Source organism: Oncorhynchus mykiss, chromosome 5, assembly GCF_013265735.2.
Source record: "Oncorhynchus mykiss isolate Arlee chromosome 5, USDA_OmykA_1.1, whole genome shotgun sequence".
Classification (NCBI taxonomy): domain Eukaryota; kingdom Metazoa; phylum Chordata; class Actinopteri; order Salmoniformes; family Salmonidae; genus Oncorhynchus; species Oncorhynchus mykiss.
Window position 1 is genome coordinate 9,754,261 of NC_048569.1, and position 23,458 is coordinate 9,777,718.

Genomic DNA, 23,458 nt, shown 5'->3' on the forward strand with positions numbered 1-23,458 from the left:
TCTCTCAACCAGCTTCATGAGGTAGTCACCTGGAATGTATTTCAATTAACAGGTGTGCCTTGTTAAAAGTACATTTGTGGAATTTATTTCCTTTTAATGCGTTTGAGCCAATAACTTGTGTTGTGATAAGGTAGGGGAGGTATAAAGAAGACAGCCCTATTTGGTAAAAGACCAAGTCCATATTATGGCAAGAACAGCTCAAATAAGCAAAGAGAAATTACACTTTTTTTGTTAACATGATTCCATCTGTTATTTCATAGTTTTGATGTCTTCACTAATATTCTATAATGTAGAAAATAGTAAAAATGTAGGATAAACCCTTGAATGAGTCGGTGTATCCAAACTTTATATATATATACACACACGGGATGCAGTTACTCAAATAATACAGCAGGTGGTTCTACAACTATAAATACATATTCATAACCTGGCTGCTTAATTATGACAAAACTTATACAACTAAGGATGTCTTTTTCAACCCTGTTACACCTGCAATCCTCCTCCATGCCATTGACCTTCAGATTGTCTCTATATTCTAAAATAATTCTCAGCAGAAAAAAAGATGTAGAATTAACGCTCTGCACACCCTGTTATTTTCCTTAGACTAATTGTAAGCTCCTTATTTTTCATGTACTTTACCTATATAGAATGCAAGGGTTGGATTTGCACTTAACAATTTCATGTAAAAAAAAAAAGAGTAAAAAATCTGGCTCGTGTTACCCTCATACATTATCTAGTGGTATCATTTACAATTGAGAACATATAGCTTATCTCAACGATATGGGGATGATTTGTGAGTTCAGCTATTCTCTGTCTCAGATGTACAATGACAAGGGGCACATTGATTGCATATGCCCATTAGGCCAGTAATGCCATCATACTGTATGTAGGTCTATGGCTGTATTGGTAATGCATGCCATTATGATAAGCAGCTAAATGGGTTCACATGGCTGATATCCTGAGACAGTGGAGCTCCCATTGGAGCTCTCACAACTGTACAAAAACAATGTTCAGTTAAAAAACACACCTTCACACCTTTTTATTGTAGAACTATGATCTGTGATTAATGAACATTGACACTAGTTCATCTTGAATAATGTTTTTTAAATTAACAATTAAAAACAAGTTTAAACATATAATTTCAAAATGTACAAATTAGCTAACTTGTTTGTAAATATTAGACATCTTAGTAAGGAGGCTATAATTACTAAAGCATCGTTTCAGGTGAACAAAGAAAGTCCATACCAGTTGTGACAAACCTTGATCCACTCCCTGATCTACTGGGTGAGCAGACTTCTACTTCCCACCAATAATACACATTATTATCAACTCATTCGGTTTGATCATTTTAATCAAATGTGTTAGTGCTGGGCTTGAACAGAAAGAAACCTGCACACCCAGCATACCTCCAGGAGAAGGATTGGCCTGCTACAGTTGTAATAGGTTTGTAGTCTAAATTGTGTGTGACTTTTAACTGTATTGTTGTATATAACATGTGCTAACGTATACAATCCATGGTATACGAGGATGTGCCAGCAGGTTCTTGGGACATTCACTGGGACCTCTTCATCTGCAGACAGTGTTTCACAGCTGAGGAGAGACAACAACACAAACAGGCTCCATTATATTGCAATTAGACAGCCCTGACTATTATCTCTGTTTGTCTTCATGGTTTTCCTATCAAGGACTAGAACTGTAGAATATTTTAATACACTATGTCATCCCACAACCTGCCCTATCTAACTAGCTAATAGACCTACTCCCTTGTCTGACAGCTGGAGCAGGACATGCTTTCACCCTGTTGAAATTTAGAGTAGGCCTTTTTAATTTACAATGATAAATAGGCCTACATCAAGACAACAAGCTAATATGAAGTTTGCTAGCTGATTATATTTCACTTAGCTATAGTATGTAAAGTTGTCTAGCTGGCTAGCTAGCAGCTCATTAGCCTACACACAATTGCCTGTTGTAGCTAGCTAGCTAATAATACTGTAACGACCCTGGGTTTATGAGCGCGGAACTCGAGCATGCCTTTGCGGCACAGTCGATAGCGCGCCGGACCAAGGGCTAGAAGGTCGAGGGTTCGAGACCTGCTCCCTGCTGTTCATTACAATACTGTAAATACTGTAATGACACTGCAGGGGGCAGGTCTCGAACCCTCGACCCTCCCCTCAATGAGCGCTAGTTTGCGACTCGACGTCTTTTCGGAACAAGCTCACCGGCCAAGCACACGCATTCTAAATGTTTATTTTGGAGCAAAGGGTTGTCAAGCGGAGGCTCCGCTTATGGTCAAAACATACCGTTAGGGGCCAAGCTGAAATGTTCTCCTTAGGTTGAAGAGGCACTATTGCGCCTTCTTCACCACGGTGTTGTGTGGTGGGACCATTTCAGGTCCTCTGTGATGTGCCCACCAAGGAACTTGAAGCTTTTTACCCTCCACTGGGGCCACGTCGATGTGAATGGGGCGTGTTGTCTCTGTGGTCTCCTGTAGTCCCAGATCAGCTCTTTCGTTTTGTTGACATTGTGGGAGAGGTTATTTTCCTGGCACCACTCCGCCAGGAGTAGTAGTAGGCTATCTCATTGTTGTTGGTAATCAGGCCTACCACTGTTGTGTCATCAGCCAACTTGATGATTGAGTTGGAGACGTGTTTAGTCACACAGTCATGACCAATGAATTCAAAGCTGCATTATATTCATTGGCTAAATGCCATGCTAAGTGCGTACGGCCCAGTACATCACTGGGGCCAAGCTTCCTGCAATCCAGGACCGCGCCTATATCGGCGGTGTCAGAGGAAAGCCCATAAAATTGTTAGACTCCAGTCACCCAAATCATAGACTGTTTTTGCTGCTATCGCATGGCAAGCGGTACCAGAGCACCAAGTCTAGGAACAAAAGGCTCCTTAGCAGCTTTTACCCCCAAGCCATAAGACTGCTGAACAAATAATCAAATGGCCACTGGACAATTACATTGAACCCCCCCCCCAATTAGTTTTGTACACTGCTGATACTTCTATGCATAGTCACTTCACCCCCCCCCCCCCCCCCCCCCCCCCACTTCACCCCTACCTACATGTACAAATGACCTCTAACCTGTACCAAATGACCTCTAGCCTTGTTATTGTGTTAATTTTTTAAATTTTTTTTATTTCATAAATATTTTCTTAAGTCTTCCTGAACTGCGCTGTTGGTTAAGGGCTTGTAAGTAAGCAATTCACGATAAGGTCTACACTTGTTGTATTCGGGCGCATGTGACAAATAAAGTTTGATTTCTAAATATACAGTGCATTCAGACCCCTTGACTTTTTCCACATTTTGTTACGTTACGCCTTATTCTAAAATGGATTACATTTTTTTCTCATCAATACCCCATAATGACAAAGCGAAAACAGTTTTTTGAAAAACAGATACCTTATTTACAAGTATTCAGACCCTTTGCTATGAGACTCTAAATTTAACTCGGGTGCATCCTGTCTACATTAATCATCCTTGATGTTTCTACAACTTGATTGGAGTCCACCTGTGGTAAATTCAATTGATTGGACATGATTTGGAAAGACAAACACCTGTCTATATAAGGTCCCACAGTTGACAAGGCATGTCAGAGCAAATACCAAGCCATGAGGTCGAAGGAATTGTCCGTAGAGCTCAGAGACAGGATTGTGTCTGGGGAAGGGTACCAAAAAATGTTTGAAGCATTGAAGGTCCCGAAGAACACAGTGGCCTCCATCATTCTTAAATGGAAGAAGTTTGGAACCATCAAGACTCGTCCTAGAGTTGTCCGCCCGGCCAAACTGAGCAATCGGGGGAGAAGGGCCTTGGTTAGGGAGGTGACCAAGAACCCGATGGTCACTGTGACAGAGCTCCAGAGTTCCTCTGTGAAGATGGGAGAACCTTCCAGAAGGACAACCATCTCTGCTGCACTCCACCAATCAGGCCTTTATGGTAGAGTGGCCAGACAAAAGCCGCTCCTCAGTTAAAGGCACATGATAGCCCGCTTGGAGTTTGCCAAAAGGCACCTAAAGGACTCTCAGACCATGAGAAACAAGATTCTCTGGTCTGATGAAACCAAGATTGAACTCCTTGGCCTGAATGCCAAGCGTCACGTCTGGAGGAAACTTGGCACCATCCCTACGGTGAAGCATGGTGGTGGCGGCATTATGCTGTGGGGATGTTTTTCAGTGGCAGGGACTGGGTGACTAGTCAAGATCAAGAGAAAGGTGAACAGAGCAAAGTACAGAGTGATTCTTGATGAAAACCTGTTCCAGAGCGCTCAGGACCTGACTGGGGCGAAGGTTCACCTTCCAACAGGACAACAAGAGCCGGACTTGAACCCGATCGAACATCTCTGGAGAGACCTGCAAATAGCTGTGCAGCGACACTCCCCATCCAACCTGACCGAGCTTGAGATGATCTGCTGAGAAGAATGAGAGAAACTCCCCGAATACAGGTGTGATATGCTTGTAGCTTCATAATCAAGAAAACTTGATGCTGAAATAGCTGCCAACGGTGCTTCAACAAAGTACTGAGTAAAGGGTCTGAATACTTATGTAAATGTTTTATTTATTTCACCTTTATTTAACCAGTTAGGCTAGTTGAGAACAAGTTCTCATTTGCAACTGCGACCTGGCCAAGATAAAGCATAGCAGTGTGAACAGACAACACAGAGTTACACATGGAGTAAACAATTAACAAGTCAATAACACAGTAGAAAAAAAAGAGAGTCTATATACATTGTGTGCAAAAGGCATGAGGAGGTAGGCAAATAATTAAAAATTTTGCAGATTAACACTGGAGTGATAAATGATCAGATGGTCATGTACAGGTAGAGATACTGGTGTGCAAAAGAGCAGAAAAGTAAATAAATATAAACAGTATGGGGATGAGGTAGGTAAAATTGGGTTGGCTATTTACCGATGGACTATGTACAGCTGCAGCGATCGGTTAGCTGCTCAGATAGCAGATGTTTGAAGTTGGTGAGGGAGATAAAAGTCTCCAACTTCAGCGATTTTTGCAATACGTTCCAGTCACAGGCAGCAGAGAACTGGAACGAAAGGCGGCCAAATGAGGTGTTGGCTTTAGGGATGATCAGTGAGATACACCTGCTGGAGCGCGTGCTACGGGTGGGTGTTGCCATCGTGACCAGTGAACTGAGATAAGGCGGAGCTTTACCTAGCATGGACTTGTAGATGACCTGGAGCCAGTGGGTCTGGCGACGAATATGTAGCGAGGGCCAGCCGACTAGAGCATACAGGTCGCAGTGGTGGGTGGTATAAGGTGCTTTAGTAACAAAGCGGATGGCACTGTGATAAACTGCATCCAGTTTGCTGAGTAGAGTATTAGAAGCCATTTTGTAGATGACATCGCTGTCAGCCCACTGGCTCAACTGAGGCCCCCCCCCCCCACACACACACAGAGGGCCACAGTTTAGAGAAGTCATCTCAGACAGATCCAGCTCAGAGGCCCAACTCCTGAGCTTCCATCAGCATTATTTTAAAATGAATGTTCATGCAACAAAACAAAAAAATCTAACACGTATCAGAGACTATGCATCTTGATGGGTATCGAATTGTTAAGGAGAGAAGCACATCCCTAGTAGATAACAGGCGTTAGAAACGTTTGGTGATCAATGAGACAGAGCTAGCTAACCAGCTGAGCTAGCAAACAATGTTACAAAAGTAACATTTTGGATTGGAAAAATACTCTCAACAGGCTCTGCAATTCATAAATCAGAGTAGCAAGTAATCATGATGCACTGTTCAATTATTTATCCATTTAAACATACATTTTTTGAAGAAACCGCAGTTTTTGCCACAGCCTTCAATGGCGCTCATGCGTTTTAAACGTGAGCTTGTCCAAAGTGTCGGACTGGAAGACAGCTGCTATCCATTGGAGCACTGCAATTGGTTTCCCAAAACGCTGGGGCCAGGCTTAGCAAAAGGTCATTGGGTGAAAGTTTGCAGTGTATATACCTCGAGCGTATCAAAGTTATATGTGTGTTGTGAATCGCGAACGGGATACATTTATAGCCTGGTAAAAACGTTAGAGCCTATTGTGCAATATGTTCCAAAATGCAAATAAAATACACATGTGACAGTAATTCAGAGATGCAGTTCATGAGCATAGTGTTTCTGTATTTGTCTGGCTACGATGTACATTTCGACACGTCTTCACTCCATGACTGTGTAACAAGAACCCAGCATTATTTTCGGAATAAAAAAAAATCCATGCATCATAGACAACGTCAGAAAGTAGAAGTTACATTTATTAGACATCGGTAGTTTCATTTCTCTTGAAAGCGAGCAGAAAATTATGTTCGGTAAGCACAATTAGAAGTTACATAAAAATAAATGTAATTTCTGATTTCTAATTTTTGATGCATGTTTTTTTTCTTTGGGAAATAAATGCTAGGCTCTTGTTACACCGTTTACACAGTCATGGAGTAAAGACGTGTTGAAATGTCCCCGAGTCCGGGTTATTCAATTGAGTATAATATCCTAATTTAGCACAAGTTGTAAGTATAGGGTTGAACAATGGCGACGAGGATAACGTTTGAAAAAGTATAGTCAAATATGAAAAGTGTGTTCGTGTCGACAAGATGGAAAGCACCGTACTAAAGTTTGACTGCTACAGTGAACCTGCTACACTCGTCCGCGTTGAACTAGGTGGTTGATGGCGTTAGAGCAGGATGAATACTACCGGTTTATAATTCCCAACAACGCACAGAAAAATGACAGTCAGGTTGCACCTAAAGCGAGAGGGAAAACCACTGACTTCATCACACCTCTATCAGAAACCATGGAGATACGTGCTGCTGCTCACACCAATGCACCACATTACAATGGCCCCTCCCACTGTCCCCAACACCGAGTAGGCTTCCTTTCACCCTTCATTTCATGGACAACCAGGACACTGGCAATGTTGCACTGATATCATGCTTAAAAACATTTCCCAAATATGATACTGGTTACCTGGTAATGGTTTCTTGTTGACAATCCTTGAACACAGCGCCAGGCCTACAGGTACACGTGACATAAAGTGGAGGGAGGGAGAGAACACTCAATATTCTCAGTGGTATAAAGTACTTAAGTGAAAATACTTAAGTCTTTTTTTTTTTTTGATATCTGTACTTTACCTTACTCTTTATATTTTTGACTACTTTTACTTTTACCACACTCCTAAAGAAAATAATGTACTTTTTACTCCGTACATTTTCCCTGACACTCAAAAGTACTCATTACATGTTGAATGGCTAGCAGGACAGGAACATGATCCAATTCATACACTTATCAAGAGAACATCCCTGGTCATCCCTACTGCTTCTGATCTGACAGACTCACTAAACAGAGAACATCCCTGCAGGTAGCCTCTGAGCGTTGGGCCAGTAACTGAAAAGTTGCTGGATCAAATCCCAGAGCTGACAAGGTAAAAATCTGTCGTTCTGCCCCTGAACAAGGCAGTTAACCCACTGTTCCCTGGTAGGCCGTCATTGTAAATAAGAATTTGTTCTTATCTGACTTGCCTAGTTAAATAAAACAATCCCTCTGATCTAACAGACTCACTAAACAGAGAACACGTGGCCATCTGTACTGCCTCTGATCTGGCAGACTCACTAAACACAAATACATCTTTTGTGAGTGTTGGAGTGTGCCCCTGGCTATCCCGTACATTTTCAAAACAAAATGGGTCCGTCTGCCATATAAGAAATTTGAAATCATTTATACTTTTGATACTTGAGTATATTTACAACCAAATACTGTTACTCAAGTAGTATTGTACTGGGTGACTTTCACTTTTACTAGAGTAACATTTAAGTATGACAATTGGGTACTTTTCCCACCATTGAATATTCTAGCATCTCATGCACCGCTGACAGCAAGGGTTCAGCACTCATCTACCTTTCACCTCTGCATCTCTAACCAATAAACAGACAAAACATTGTTTTTCCATTATTGATCATGAATGTACATCAATTGTTCCTCATTCATCAGTCTATCGTGTTACCAAAGGATACATGGGAATGTTTCTGCTTCAAGCCCAGAGGGGTATACGTCAAAACAGGATCAATGAGTTAGCCTGCTAACTTGCCTATTCAGAAGAAGTTTTGTTTAGAAGGATATGCTTGAAATTGGCATCATCTACTTAACTCAACAACCAAAAACACATATCTAAATCTAGCTTTATGAACAAGAAATTAAATGGTTCTTTCTGGTTGTTTGTCAAAGTTAACTTGCTTTGTAGTATACCCTGCTGGACCGGGCTACATAAGCTGGAACTAACCTGGCAACAGATGGCTGCTGATCTCTGATCTGCCAACGTGTCCTTGAGCAAGTCACTTAACCCCTACAATTGCCCCAGCGATGCTGATCTGCAGCCGAGTCTGTGCTGCTGCCAGCCTTGTGTGTTTGTGCTGTTTATTAGGTTGGATTTTGTATCAGCAAATCAATCCTTTTCCATGTAAAGTTAATCTTCTATCAGTATCTTTCTTCTATAAGCAGGCCCCAATTTACAGGGGAGGTTCAGGTATGCAAATCAAAACAGTAAATCCAGCCAAAATGTTAGCTTTTGGTCTAGTACACGTCACAAACTCTCTGCCAAAAATAACATTGTAAAAAAGACCATAATCCATACACAATGAGGGAGAGAAACAATGGAGAAATAACAGCAAGTTTCTTTTTTATTTTATTTGGGTACTTAAAGCGTAGCAGGAGGAGAAACAACATCACTGGCTCATTACAGCCTAAAGGTACGCAAACAAGTTAAAGGTTTCAAACGGTTTTACATCACTCTTGGATACGTGACCATCTATCGCTGTGTTTTTTTTATTTTTTTTTTACAGACAAACTGTGCAAGACCAAGATGCTATCCTTCAGATAATTTATAAAATAATAAACAATAAAAAAAATCCAAGGCAACATTTATGAGCTGTGTAACACAGTCCACTCCAGAGATGACAATGCTGTTGAACTTTGTGAACTTTGTCCTCGCGGCGCCTTTAGGAGTCCTTCTTCATCCCCTCCTCCCACATTATGTTCGCCGTCGCTTTCTTCGCTGTGGAACAAAAACATTACACTTTAGACGTAAGAGGCATACCTAAACAACTCTGCCTGTCTGTCTGTCAGTCAATAGGCCTACGTCAACAAAACTATATGTGTGTCTGCCTGTCTGTCAAGAGACCTACCTCAACACCGTCTGCCTATCAAGAGGCCTACCTCAACAACACCGTCAGTCTGTCTGTCAGAGAAGCAGTCACAGACAATTTGACAATGAAAATGAATGGTCAAGACCAGAGCATTCCAATTAATGTGATGCTGACCTTTTAAAATTGGACATTTCAACAATGGCCATTTAAAATCTGTTAATGTGACAGGTTCACCGTTCCTCAATAATGCAATGAAGAAAACGTGTTACATTTCCGAAAACTGTCTGAACCCATTCCTCAAGACCTGTTAGCGCGAAAGGCATCACCGTCAGCTACTGTCAAAGAGCAGATGCTGCATATTTAATCCTTTAAAATGGTAAAGATAAGATTCAAAAGGGCAAAAGCTGAGACGGTTTTAAAAAGGATTCATCGTGTTTCAGAGAGACATTGAAAACAGATGCCCGGTGTGCCTACCTTCATCTTTGAACTTGTCCGCAGCCTCTGTCGCCTTGCCCTTGAGGTCCTTGGCTATGTTGTCAATCTTGGACTCGTGCTTGAGGAAGATGGGGCGGATGATCCGCGTGTATATCTGGATGGATCCGTTAGAAGGAGTTGGAGCCATGCACCACACCAAGAAGGCACACTGAGGGGAAACAAACAAAAGAACGTTCTCACCCAATGCTTCCAGGAAACGCCGCCAAGAATAAATCTCTGAGTAAGTGCTCTAGCAAATTACACAAGCTGGCAGGCATGAGCTCCGTTGCCATGGAGATTTAGATGGGAAGGAAATAAGTACATCTGCTTCATACCAGCACATGATGGATGTAGATTAAGGAAGGAGATTAAGTTATTGAATCGAGTCCATATAATGTTATGATTTAACATGCTTTTAAATACCTTAACGATGAGCTACTGTGCCTTCAGAAAGTATTGCACCCCTGGACTTTTTCTAAATGTTGGTGTGTTACAAACTTAAAATGTCGTCACTGGCCTAAACACAAGACCCCATAACGTCAAAGTGGAACTATGTAGAAATGTTTACAAATTAATTACAAATTAAAAGCTAATGTCTGGAGTCAATAAGTATTCAACCCCTTTGATATGGAAAGCCTAAATAAAGTTCAGGAGCAAAGATTTGCTAAACAAGTCACATAATAAGTTGCATGAACTCGCTCTGTGTGCAATAAGTCTTTAAAACATTTTTTGTGTGTATCAATACAAAGATAGAGGCATCCTTCCTAACTCAGTTGCCGGAGAGGAAGGAAACCGCTCAGGGATTTCACCATGAGGCCAATGGTGATTGTAAAACAATTACAGAGTTTAATAGCTGTGATATAAAACTGAGGATGGATCAACAGCATTGTAGTTACTCCACAATACTAACCTGATTGACAGAGTGAAAAGAAAGAAGCCTGTACAGAATAAAATATTCTAAAACATGCATCCTGTGTGCAACAAGGAAAAGTAATACTGCAAAAAATGTGGCAAAGCAATTAACTTTCTGTCCTAAATGCTAACTTATGTTTGGGGAAAATCCAACACATTACGGAGTACCACTCCATATTTCAAGGATTTTTATTTTTTTTATTTCACCTTTATTTAACCAGGTAGGCTAGTTGAGAACAAGTTCTCATTTACAACTGCGACCTGGCCAAGATAAAGCATAGCAGTGTGAACAGACAGCAACACAGAGTTACACATGGAGTAAACAATAAACAAGTCAATAACACAGTAGAAAAAAAATAAAAAAGGAGTCTATATACATTGTGTGCAAAAGGAATGAGGAGGTAGGCGAATAATTACAATTTTAGCAGATTAACACTGGAGTGATACATGATCAGATGGTCATGTACAGGTACTGGTGTGATACTGGTGTGCAAAAGAGCAGAAAATTAAATAAATAAAAACAGTATGGGGATGAGGTAGGTAAATTGGGTGGGCTATTTACCGATGGACTATGTACAGCTGCAGCGATCGGTTAGCTGCTCAGATAGCAGATGTTTGAAGTTGGTGAGGGAGATAAAAGTCTCCAACTTCAACGATTTTTGCAATTCGTTCCAGTCACAGGCAGCAGAGAACTGGAACGAAAGGCGGCCAAATGAGGTGTTGGCTTTAGGGATGATCAGTGAGATACACCTGCTGGAGCGAGTGCTACGGGTGGGTATTGCCATCGTGACCAGTGAACTGAGATAAGGCGGCGCTTTACCTAGCATGGACTTGTAGATGACCTGGAGCCAGTGGGTCTGGCGACGAATATGTAGCGAGGGCCAGCCGACTAGAGCATACAGGTCACAGTGGTGGGTGGTATAAGGTGCTTTAGTAACAAAGCGGATGGCACTGTGATAAACTGCATCCAGTTTGCTGAGTAGAGTATTGGAAGCCATTTTGTAGATGACATCGCCGAAGTCGAGGATCGGTAGGATAGTCAGTTTTACTAGGGTAAGTTTGGCGGCGTGAGTGAAGGAGGCTTTGTTGCGAAATAGAAAGCAGATTCTAGATTTGATTTTGGATTGGAGATGTTTGATATGAGTCTGGAAGGAGAGTTTACAGTCTAGCCAGACACCTAGGTACTTATAGATGTCCACATATTCTTGGTCGGAACCATCCAGGGTGGTGATGCTAGTCAGGCGTGCGGTTGCAGGGAGCGAACGGTTGAAAAGCATGCATTTGGTGTTACTAGCGTTTAAGAGCAGTTGGAGGCCACGGAAGGAGTGTTGTATGGCGTTGAAGCTCGTTTGGAGGTTAGATAGCACAGTGTCCAAGGAAGGGCCAGAAGTATACAGAATGGTGTCGTCTGCGTAGAGGTGGATCAGGGAATCTCCCGCAGCAAGAGCAACATCATTGATATATACAGAGAAAAGAGTCGGCCCGAGAATTGAACCCTGTGGCACCACCATAGAGACTGTCAGAGGACCGGACAACATGCCCTCCAATTTGACACCCTGAACTCTGTCTGCAAAGTAGTTGGTGAACCAGGCAAGGCAGTCATTAATAAAACCGAGGCTACTGAGTCTGCCGATAAGAATACGGTGACTGACAGAGTCGAAAGCCTTGGCCAGGTCGATGAAGACGGCTGCACAGTACTGTATTTTATTGATAGCGGTTATGATATCTTTAGTACCTTGAGCGTGGCTGAGGTGCACCTGTGACCGGCTCGGAAACCAGATTGCACAGCAGAGAAGGTACGGTGGGATTCGAGATGGTCAGTGATCGGTTTGTTGACTTGGCTTTCGAAGACCTTAGATAGGCAGGGCAGAATGGATATAGGTCTGTAACAGTTTGGGTCCAGGGTGTCTCCCCCTTTGAAGAGGGGATGACCGCAGCAGCTTTCCAGTCCTTGGGGATCTCAGACAATAGGAAAGAGAGGTTGAACAGGCTGGTAATAGGGGTTGTGACAATGGCGGCAGATAGTTTCAGAAATAGAGGGTCCAGATTGTCAAGCCCAGCTGATTTGTACGGGTCCAGGTTTTGCAGCTCTTTCAGAACATCTGCTATCTGGATTTGGGTAAAGGAGAAGTTGGGGAGGCTTGGGCGAGTAGCTGCTGGGGGGTGGGGGTGAAGCTGTTGGCCGAGTTTGGAGTAGCCAGGAGGAAGGCATGGCCAGCCGTTGAGAAATGCTTGTTGAAGTTTTCGATTATCATGGATTTATCAGTGGTGACCATGTTACCTAGCCTGGGCAGCTGGGAGGAGGTGCTCTTGTTCTCCATGGACTTTACAGTGTCCCAGAACTTTTTGGAGTTAGAGCTACAGGATGCAAATTTTTCCTTGAAAAAGCTGGCCTTTGCTTTCCTGACTGACTGTATTGGTTCCTGACTTCCCTGAACAGTTGCATATCGCGGGGACTATTCAATGCTATTGCAGTCCGCCACAGAATGTTTTTGTGCTGGTCGAGGGCAGTCAGGTCTGGAGAGAACCAGGGGCTATATCTGTTCTTAGTTCTGAATTTTTTTTAACGGAGCATGCTTATCTAAGATGGTGGGAAGTTACTTTTAAAGAATGACCAGGCATCCTCAACTGACGGGATGAGGTCAACATCCTTCCAGGATACCCGGCCCAGGTCGATTAGAAAGGCCTGTTCGCAGAAGTGTTTTAGGGAGCGTTTGACAGTGATTAGGGGTGGTCGTTTGACTGCGGACCCGTAGCGGATACAGGCAATGAGGCAGTGATCGCTGAGATCCTGATTGAAGACAGAGGGGTATTTGGAGGGCCAGTTGGTCAGGATAACGTCTATGAGGGTGCCCTTGTTTACAGATTTAGGGTTGTACCTGGTGGGTTCCTTGATGATTTGTGTGAGATTGAGGGCATCTAGCTTAGATTGTAGGACTGCCGGGGTGTTAAGCATATCCCAGTTTAGGTCACCTAACAGAACAAACTCTGAAGCTAGATGGTGGGCGATCAATTCACAAATGGTGTCCAGGGCACAGCTGGGTGCTGAGGGGGGTCAGTAGCAGGCGGCAACAGTGAGAGACTTATTTCTGGAGAGTTCGAACTGTTTGGGTATGGACCTGGAAAGTATGACATTACTTTGCAGGCTATCTCTGCAGTAGACTGCAACTCCTCCCCCTTTGGCAGTTCTATCTTGACGGAAAATGTTATAGTTGGGTATGGAAATCTCAGAATTTTTGGTGGCCTTCCTAAGCCAGGATTCAGACACAGCAAGGACATCAGGGTTGGCAGAGTGTGCTAAAAGCAGTGAGTAAAACAAACTTAGGGAAGAGGCTTCTGATGTTGACATGCATGAAACCAAGGCTTTTTTCGATCACAAAAGTCAACAAATGAGGGTGCCTGGGGACATGCAGGGCCTGGGTTTACCTCCACATCACCCGTGGAACAGAGGAGTAGGATGAGGGTGCGGCTAAAGGCTATCAAAACTGGTCGCCTAGAGCGTTGGGGACAAAGAATAAAAGGAGCAGATTTCTGGCCGTGGTAGAATATATTCAGGGCATAATGCGAAGACAGGGGTATGGTGGGGTGCGGGTACAGCGGACGTAAGCCCAGGCACTGGGTGATAAGAGAGGTTGTGTCTCTGGACATGCTGGTTGTAATGGGTGAGGTCACCGCATGTGTGGGAGGTGGGACGAAGGAGGTATAAAGAGTGGAACTAAAACAATGATAACTAACCTGAACAACAGTATACAAGGCATATTGACTTTTTAATGAATTTATCTTATTAACACTGTTCTAGCTAGCTATTTGTGTAGGTAGCTATCAAGTAAACCCAATGATAAAGTAATCGCAGGTGTTGATTGGGAGAGCTAGCTAAAACAACAGGTGAGACAACAACAGCTAATCAGCTAACACAACAACAGCAGGTAAAATGGCGATGACTAGGCAGAGAGGGTCGGATTAACTACACACAGAGCCTGAGTTTGCGGCTGGGGCCGACAGATAAAAAATAAATTAACAGAATGGAGTACCGTGATTAATGGACAGTCCAGCAGGCATCAGATATGTAGCCAGGTGATCATAGTGTCCAGGGGGCAGCAGTAGATGAAACAGGGGAGCCGCCACTACGCTAGTGACACGGCGTTTAAAGTTAGTAGCCCCGGGCTAGTAGGAGCGTCTGCTCCGACGGAGGCCGGATGAAGGCACAGCGGATGGAGTATTCGTCGGCAGACCAGTCGTGGTGGTGCCGCGGGGCGCCGTGTCGACAGAGATTCCAAGCCAGATGGTGAAAGAGGTATTGTGGAATTTAGATTGCTAGCCGGGAGATGTGCCTGGCTCACGGCTAACTGGTGCTAGCTTCGTGGCAGTGGCGTTAGCCACTATATCCAATCGGTAGCAGCGGTGATCCGGTGCCACGGTCCAGCGTTTACAGCAAGGATCCGGTGGAGTTTTGGGCTCTAGCCGTGTACGAGTGGAGTTTGTGTGAACAGCTGAGTAGGCCGGGAGGTGGGCCTCGGGGATAGCTTCGGTACTGGGTGCCACAGTGAGTGAAAGCTAGCTGTGATCTAGCTAGCTGCAAGCTGTGAGCTAGCTAGCTGTAAGCTGTGAAGATCAGAAGTAGTGGTCCAGGGATTATGGCAGGAATCCGGCGTTGTTGTGGAGAGACAGTCCGATATTGGTAGACTAGTGAGTATTATCCAGGCTATAAACAGGGCTGGTATCTGTGCAGAAGGTAAAAGCCGCTAGAAGTGGTTAACAATGACTAAATAGCTTGTAGCTAATTAGCTGGTTAGCTTCTGGAGATTCTTGAATGTGTTCTAAAACTGAAAATAATAGCGATTCCATATCACATTGGGTGAGGCAGGTTACCGGAAGGTATAATCGAATAAAAAAATTGAAAAGAGATTGAAAATAAATTGAAATATATATATACAAAAAATACGAAAAATAAAAAAGTACACGAGAGGACAAAAACACGTCTTCACTGCTACGCCATCTTGGATAGTGGTAACTGCATCATGTTATGGGTATGCTTGTAATTGTTAAGGACTGTGGGAGGTTTTTTTTATAAAAAAAAAAGAAACAGAATGGAGCTAAGCACAGGCAAAATCCCTGAGGAAAACCTACTTCAGTCTGCTTTCCACCAGAAACTGGGAGATACATTTTTTTTTTTAAATCAGCTGGACAAACCTAAAATACAAGGCCAAATCTAACCTGGAGTTGCTTACCAAGAAGACAGTGAATGTTCCTGAGTGGCCAAGTTACATGTTGCAAGACCTGCAAAAGGTTATCTAGCAATGATCAACAACCAATTTGACAGAGCTTGAAGAATTTTGAAAATAATAAACGGGCAATTGTTGCACAATCCAGGTGGGGAAAGCTCTTAATTAAAAGACTTCCCCAGAAAGACTCAAAGCTGTAATAAGAGACTTCCCCAGAAAGACTCAAAGCTGTAATTGCTGCCAAAAGGTGATTATAACATATTGACTCTGGGTTCAATACTTATCTAATCAAGATATTAGTGCTGAGAGATTAGTCCTTTTTTAGATTGGTTCAGATTCATTTCGATTATAAAAGAAATAGGTTTTTGATTTGGATTATTTAGGTTGAATGCTGTAACACAGAACAAAACAATAAAAGTTCCATGATGGTAGTGACTGCCCATTACTGCTAATCACTTATTAGCCATCATGTCTACTTTAAAAAAATATTTCAGTTGTTGTGTATTACATTTGTTTTATTTGATTACTTTATTTCAATCTAAGTCATCTCATCTTTATAGATCTGCTGTCTGACAAAAATCACTTTTCTAGTTCTTCAAACTAAACAAGGCATACTTTCATTACTGCCGAATACCAACTATCACTTAGATCATGTGTTTTCAGGTAGAGATGCCCGATACCCCTCAAAATAACGCACTCCATCTCTTCCGTAGCAGTCATAAAAGAAACACAGACCGGACAAGTAGATAAGAAATGGATTATGGTCATTATAGTTAATTACCACGTTTTATGAGCTAAACTATGTAGAACATTGGCCTGTTGATCTGATAAACACTACCAGTCAAAAGTTTTAGAACACCTACTCATTCAAGGGTTTTTCTTTATTTTTTACTATTTTCTACATTGTAGAATAATATTGAAGACATAAAAACTATGAAATAACACATATGGAATCATGTAGTAACCAACATATGCTGAGCACTTGTTGGCTCATCCCAAAAGTTGGTTGAGGTCCGGGGATTGTGGAGGCCAGGTCATATGATGCAGCACTCCATCACTCTCCTTTTTGGTAGAATAGCCCTTACACAACCTGGAAGTGTGTTGGGTCATTGTCCTGTTGAAAAACAAATGATAGTCCCACGAAGCCCAAACCAGATGCGATGGCATATCGCTGCAGAATGCTGTGGTAGCCATGCTGGTTAAGTGTGCTTTGAATTCTAAATACATCACTGACAGTATCACCAGCAAAGCACCACCATAACACCTCCTCTTCCATGCTTAAAACGGTGGGAAATACACATGTGGAGATAATCTGTTCACCCACACTGCATCCCACAAAGACACGGCAGTTGGAACCAAAAACCTCCAATTTGGACTCCAGACAAAATAACACATTTCCACCGGTCTAATGTCCATTGCTCGTGTTTTTTGGCCCAAGCAAGTCTCTTCTTCTTATTGGTGTCTTGTAGTAGTGGTTTCTTTGCAGCAATTTGACCATAAAGGCATGTTTTCCTCTGTACAGTTGGATCTTGAGATGTGTCTGTTACTTGAACTCTAAAGCATTTATTTGGGCTGCAATTTCAGAGGCTGGTAACTCTACTGAACTTATCCTCTGCACCAGAGGTAACTCAGGGTCTTCCATTTCTGAGACACAGTTTCATCATAGCGCTTGGATGGTTTTTGTGACTGCACTTGAAGAAACTTTCAAAGGTTCTTGAAATTTTCCAGATCAACTGACCTTTGTTTTAAAGTAATGATGGACTGTTGTTTCTCATTGCTTATTTGAGCTGTTCATGCCATAATATGGACTTGGGTCTTTTATCAAATAGGGCTATCTTCTGTATACCCCGCTACCTTGTCACAACACAACTGATTGGCTCAAATGCATTAAGAAGGAAAGAAATTCCACAAATTAACTTTTAACAAGGCCCACCTGTTAAATGAAATGCATTCCATGTGACTACCTCATTAAGCTGGTTAAGAGAATTCCAAGAGTGTGCAAAGCTGTCATCAAGGCAAAGGGTGGCTATTTGAAGAATCTCAAATATAACATTTTATGATTTGTTTAGCACTTTTTTGGTTACTACATGATTCCATATGTGTTATTTCATAGTTTTGGTGTCTTCACTATTATTCTACTATGTATAAATAATCAAAATAAAGAAAAAGTATGTGTTCTAAAACGTTTGACCGGTAGTGTAGCTCCAGAGAAACTGCATTGCGTGCGTTGAGCTCGCAGGGGGGGGACGACGACGAACAAATTGGAATTCAAATTATTGAACAGACATCAGTGATTTAGTCATTTAAAACCAAAAAAAAGAACTGCAATGTTTTTTCTTCATGAATTGTTTTCCACATTTTAGCATTGTTCTTCTACTTTGACATTAGTTTTGTTTAGATCTTAGACAAAATTAAAATTAAAACAATTTTAATCCCACTAACAACAAAATGTGAAAAAAGTCAAGGGGTGTGAATACTTTCTGAAGGTACTGTAAGTGTGATTTATTTTCAGAATTCACACCTTTTGAAGTTGAAAACATTTCAGCCAATTATTTAACTATGGAGTGTGTTTGGATGTTGGCAACTGTGTTCAGAAGGTTTCACAATAGCAGGACAGTTTGACAAATGAGGGTGTATGTGCACTGCACATCATGCATGCCCTCAATGTTAATCTCATCAAATAGTATCAAAGATTAGGAAACCACTGTACTTCAGGACCTTGAGGTTAAGGACAAACACCAGTATGCATTACCTTTCCCATGTAGTAAAATGGGAACCAGGACAGGAAGATGTCAGCAAAGAACTCTGCCACGCTGAACACTCCATACACCACCCAGTAGGTCAGCCATTTTGTGTCATCATCTTTGGTTACACTCTCAATGGCTTTGATCCTGCAATTAAAGGATAAGTCCATGTCAGCGACAGGATGCCTAGAAGCATAATGGAAAAGTATCATGCAAGATGACATGAACACACTGAGCAGGATTCATAACAAACACGAATTCGCATTGATTTTATATTTGGGAAAGAATAGCCAGGCTGTTAAGCTACAGGCTAAAGAAAGAACATAATAGATACAATACGGCCTGACAACTAGGTTTCCATGGTAATATTTTGACTCACGAGTGGGAGTTCAGAGCAAATTGTGAGTCTTGTCTCAATGTTTTGCATGCCAAATAAGAGTGAGTGTTCCATTTTTATCATTGAACAGCACTTGCGTTGTTTCACTGTGTGCGCTGACGTTTGTAAACTCATCCATATCTAAACAAGTTATGAATTTAATAATATAACTTGTACGAGGATAACACTATACGTCAGAGTTCAGTTGAACTTTGTCCAGACATGCAGAGTTAATCACAAGGAGCAACTCAAATGACTGAGTCACTTACGTTTTGTTTCTGTGGTTAATCATGTGCATCTGGATTTTCCTCTCTGTGCTTATTGCCCAGTCTCTTGCAACACTCCACAAGAGCAGCAGTAGCCTCATGGCTGCTTTTTAGCCCCACATTTAGGCCTACATGTTGAATAACTAAAATATAGTACTCATTGCAGATCCATACGGTCAGTGTGTCCGGGAGAAAATGTGATCTCCTCACCCCGAGGAGTGATTTTATATCATTCATAGAGTTAGAGTTTGATTAGATCATCCACACCAAAAAAAAAAAAGTGTTAGATTGTGACATTTTAATGTTTCAACAGTTTTTGCACAATAGAGAGCGGAACCACAACACAAAGTAGCCAGTTAATCATGTGGCAATACATTTAATAGGATTACGGCTATAGCATATTGCTGCACTAAAAGTATTTTACGCAACTGTAGACACAGGAAGCATACATTACTACCTTATGAAAGATGCCTTTAACCCATAACAGTTTAAGCCTCTGAGGGGGGGGGGGGGGGGGGGGTTCTACTATGCTATATGGAATTGTTTTAAGGTCATACAAGGATAATCTTGGTATTTGATTTTGAATTTTAAGACCCCTTAATGCATAATAAAATAATAATAATTAAATATTTTAATTATTATTTTTGTCCTTACTGCTATTAGCCCATACAAACGCATTCACTACATGGAACAACAGATTGTAGTCCGCTGCCCCCTTCAAAAAAAGAAAGTTTGTTCTTTAGTGTCTGTCCTATAGGCCAAATCGTTCGGACGCTACGGACGATTTTGAGAGAGATTTCCGGGACGTCTCATGGTCTGACAAACACCGCTCTAGCTCTGCCACCTTTCACCGCAGAGACGGAAGTGCAACGTTGGCGGATGTGGTGGATTGAGCCGCAACTAATGCAAAATAAAAAACATCTCTCTAGTTTAAATTGACAGATTCTTATGGGGATTTTTGTATTGTGCTAATTAGATTTCCGCGGAGGCGAGAACATCGACTCTAGGTTTTTTTTAAAGGTGATATCAATCACACACCCGACCTGCAGACACAATTGTCTACAATTGAACCTTAGTTAGTATGTAACAACTTGTTGTAAGATGCTGCTGGCATATTGCCGAGTACTTTACCAGTGTCATTCAAAGAATCCTGACTCTCAAGCTAATAGTAAGGTAAACATGCACTTTGGACCCAGACATTATTCTTCAGCATGGGCTACTGTATGACTAACGTTACATTGGTAACACCCATCAAGCAAAATGTGTTTAAAATTATTCACAAGATCAAATAGGCTCTCTCCGTGCAACGTGGGCGATTGATTCCCCGTTGGGCCTTGTGGGCAATGTTGAAACAGCATAGTGATATTGTGTTCATGCTATTGGGCGTGCGTGTGAGGAACAGGGTAGGGTGGGTCATATATGACGCAATTCATTAATTGCTTTTTTTTTGCCCAGAACAGGGCAGCAACAATTTAATATTTGGTTTGCTAAATGACCAATTTATGAGAAGAAGAAAAAGACTTACGATATGTAGGCTGGATAAACAAATCCGATGAGGTTGCACAGTAGGGAGGCTCCATACCCAATAACCAGGTAAATTGCGAGAATGACGACGACAACTGCAAGATAATAACATCTGTTTATTAGCCTACAAATGTCATCGATTAATATAAGTGATTGTCTAAATATCATCTAGTCAAAAAATAAAAATGGTGTACAGTATGCTCATATGGAAACGTATTGTATTCTGACAAAGCCCATCAAAACGTACAACAATTTATTTGATCAGAATATTGACTTGACGTTATTTGTCAAAATAACAAACTGTGCCACGACCGATGCAGGCTGTGTTACCAGAACTCACAGCATACCCTCATGTTCTTTTCAATAAATAGATCCCTTGTCCCCCCCCCCCCTCCCTCCCTCCCAATCTCATAACAGCAAAATACTTACCGATTGCGATATAGGCCCTGTTTACTCCAGTTTTAGCTTCTATCTTTGCCAATGCATCGGTCATGAAATTCTTTTCATGAAGAAACTTGTCGAATCTCTCTTTTATGTCCTGTACCATTGCTGCCATGATTTTCGTGTTGTATGGTGCTGGTTGGCTATTGAACTGCGACACCCATGCAACTCTATCCTGCTTCTTCTCGCTGTTCAGAGTAAATGAATGGAAGCACGGCCAGAATCACACTGAACGATACGTCACTGCAATATGTCTACAGCCACACCCAATACTTTGATGACATTGCTAAATTGTATAAAATCAAATTGTATTTGTCACATGCGTCGTAAACAACAGGTGTAGACTAAACGTGACATGCTTACTTATAGGGCCTTTCCAACCATTCCAGTGTTTTACTTGCTATATTGTATTTACTTTGCCACCATGGCCTTTTTTTTGCCTTTACTTCCCTTATCTCACCTCATTTGCTCACATCGTATATAGACTTGTTTATACTGTATTATTGACTGTATGTTTGTTTTACTCCATGTGTAACTCTGTGTCGTTGTATGTATCGACCTGCTTTGCTTTATCTTGACCAGGTCGCAATTGTAAATGAAAAATAATAACGCAAGCAATAAATACACAATGACAAACGATTTTCTATATACACGGGGTATTTGTATTTGTATGTATTATGGATCCCCATTCGCTGCTGCCTTATCAGCAGCTACTCTTCCTGGGGTCCAGCAAATTAAGGCCGTTTATATAAAAAAAAATATACAATACATTCACCGATTTCCAAACACAAGGTGTGCCCTTAGTCCCCTACTCCACCACTACCACATATTTACAGTACTAAATCCATGTGTATGTACAGTGTGTATGTTATCTTGTGTGTGTGTGTGTGTGTGTGTGTATGCATGTGTCTGTGCCAACGTTTGTGTTGCTTCACAGTCCCCGCTGTTCCATAAGGTGTTTTTTTAATCAGTTTTTTAAATCTAATTTTACTGCTTGCGTCAGTTACTTGATGTGGAATATAATTCCTTGTATTCATTGCTCTATGTAGTACTGTGTGCCTCCCATAGTCTGTTCTGGACTTGGGGACTGTGAAGAGACCTCTTGTGGCATGTCTTGTGGGGTATGCATGGGTGTCCGATGCATTCCGGTGCATTCAACATGTCAATACCTCTCATAAATAAAAGTAGTGATGAAGTCAATCTCTCCTCCACTTTCAGCCAGGAGAGACTGACATGCATATTATTAACATTAGCTCTCTGTGTACATCCAAGGGCCAGCCGTGCTGCCCTGTTCTGAGGCCCAGCTGTGCTGCCCTGTTCTGAGGGCCAGGCGTGCTGCCCTGTTCTGAGGCCCAGCCGTGCTGCCCTGTTCTGAGGCCCAGCCGTGCTGCCCTGTTCTGAGGCCCAGCCGTGCTGCCCTGTTCTGAGGCCCAGCCGTGCTGCCCTGTTCTGAGGCCCAGCCGTGCTGCCCTGTTCTGAGGCCCAGCCGTGCTGCCCTGTTCTGAGGGCCAGCCGTGCTGCCCTGTTCTGAGGGCCAGCCGTGCTGCCCTGTTCTGAGGTCCAGCCGTGCTGCCCTGTTCTGAGCCAATTGCAATTTTCCTAAGTCCTTTTTTGTGGCACCTGACCACACGACTGAACAGTAGTCAAGGTGCAACAAAACTAGGGCCTGTAGGACCTGCCTTGTTGATAGTGTTGTTAAGGCAGAGCATCGCTTTATTATAGACAGACTTCTCCCCATCTTAGCTACTACTGCATCGATATGTTTTAACCATGACAGTTTACAATCTAGGGTTACTCCAAGCAGTTTAGTCATCTCAACTTGCTCAATTTCAATGTAATTTATTACAAGATTTAGTTGAGGTTTAGGGTTTGAGTGTTTTGTTCCGAATAAAATGCTTTTAAATTTATAAATATTTAGAGCTAACCTATTCAAAGCCACCCACTCTGAATCTAACTGCAGTTCTTTGTTGAGTGTTGCAGTCATTTTATTCGCTGTAGTAGCTGACGTGTATACAGTGCCTTGCGAAAGTATTCGGCCCCCTTGAACTTTGCGACCTTTTGCCACATTTCAGGCTTCAAACATAAAGATATAAAACTGTATTTTTTTGTGAATAATCAACAACAAGTGGGACACAATCATGAAGTGGAACGACATTTATTGGATATTTCAAACTTTTTTAACAAATCAAAAACTGAAAAATTGGGCGTGCAAAATTATTCAGCCCCCTTAAGTTAATACTTTGTAGCGCCACCTTTTGCTGTGATTACAGCTGTAAGTCGCTTGGGGTATGTCTCTATTAGTTTTGCACATCGAGAGACTGACATTTTTTCCCATTCCTCCTTGCAAAACAGCTCGAGCT

General features: G+C 42.1%; 1 protein-coding gene and 1 long non-coding RNA gene across 2 annotated transcripts; both read right to left on the minus strand.

Moving 5' to 3' along the window:
- Window positions 1-1,026: 1,026 nt before the first annotated feature.
- On the minus strand, window positions 1,027-2,725 carry LOC110522838. The gene is made up of 2 exons (XR_002473370.2): window positions 2,301-2,725; window positions 1,027-1,590 (listed from the first exon to the last, which is right to left on the minus strand). It is a non-coding gene; the product is annotated as an uncharacterized LOC110522838 (long non-coding RNA).
- A 5,929-nt stretch (window positions 2,726-8,654) lies between these two features.
- reep5 (receptor accessory protein 5) lies at window positions 8,655-21,297 on the minus strand. The gene is given in 5 exon segments (NM_001165180.1): window positions 8,655-9,048; window positions 9,614-9,782; window positions 18,500-18,638; window positions 20,659-20,752; window positions 21,087-21,297. Coding segments are annotated over 5 exon segments (585 nt in total). The 5' UTR covers window positions 21,214-21,297; the 3' UTR covers window positions 8,655-8,992.
- Window positions 21,298-23,458: the final 2,161 nt, after the last annotated feature.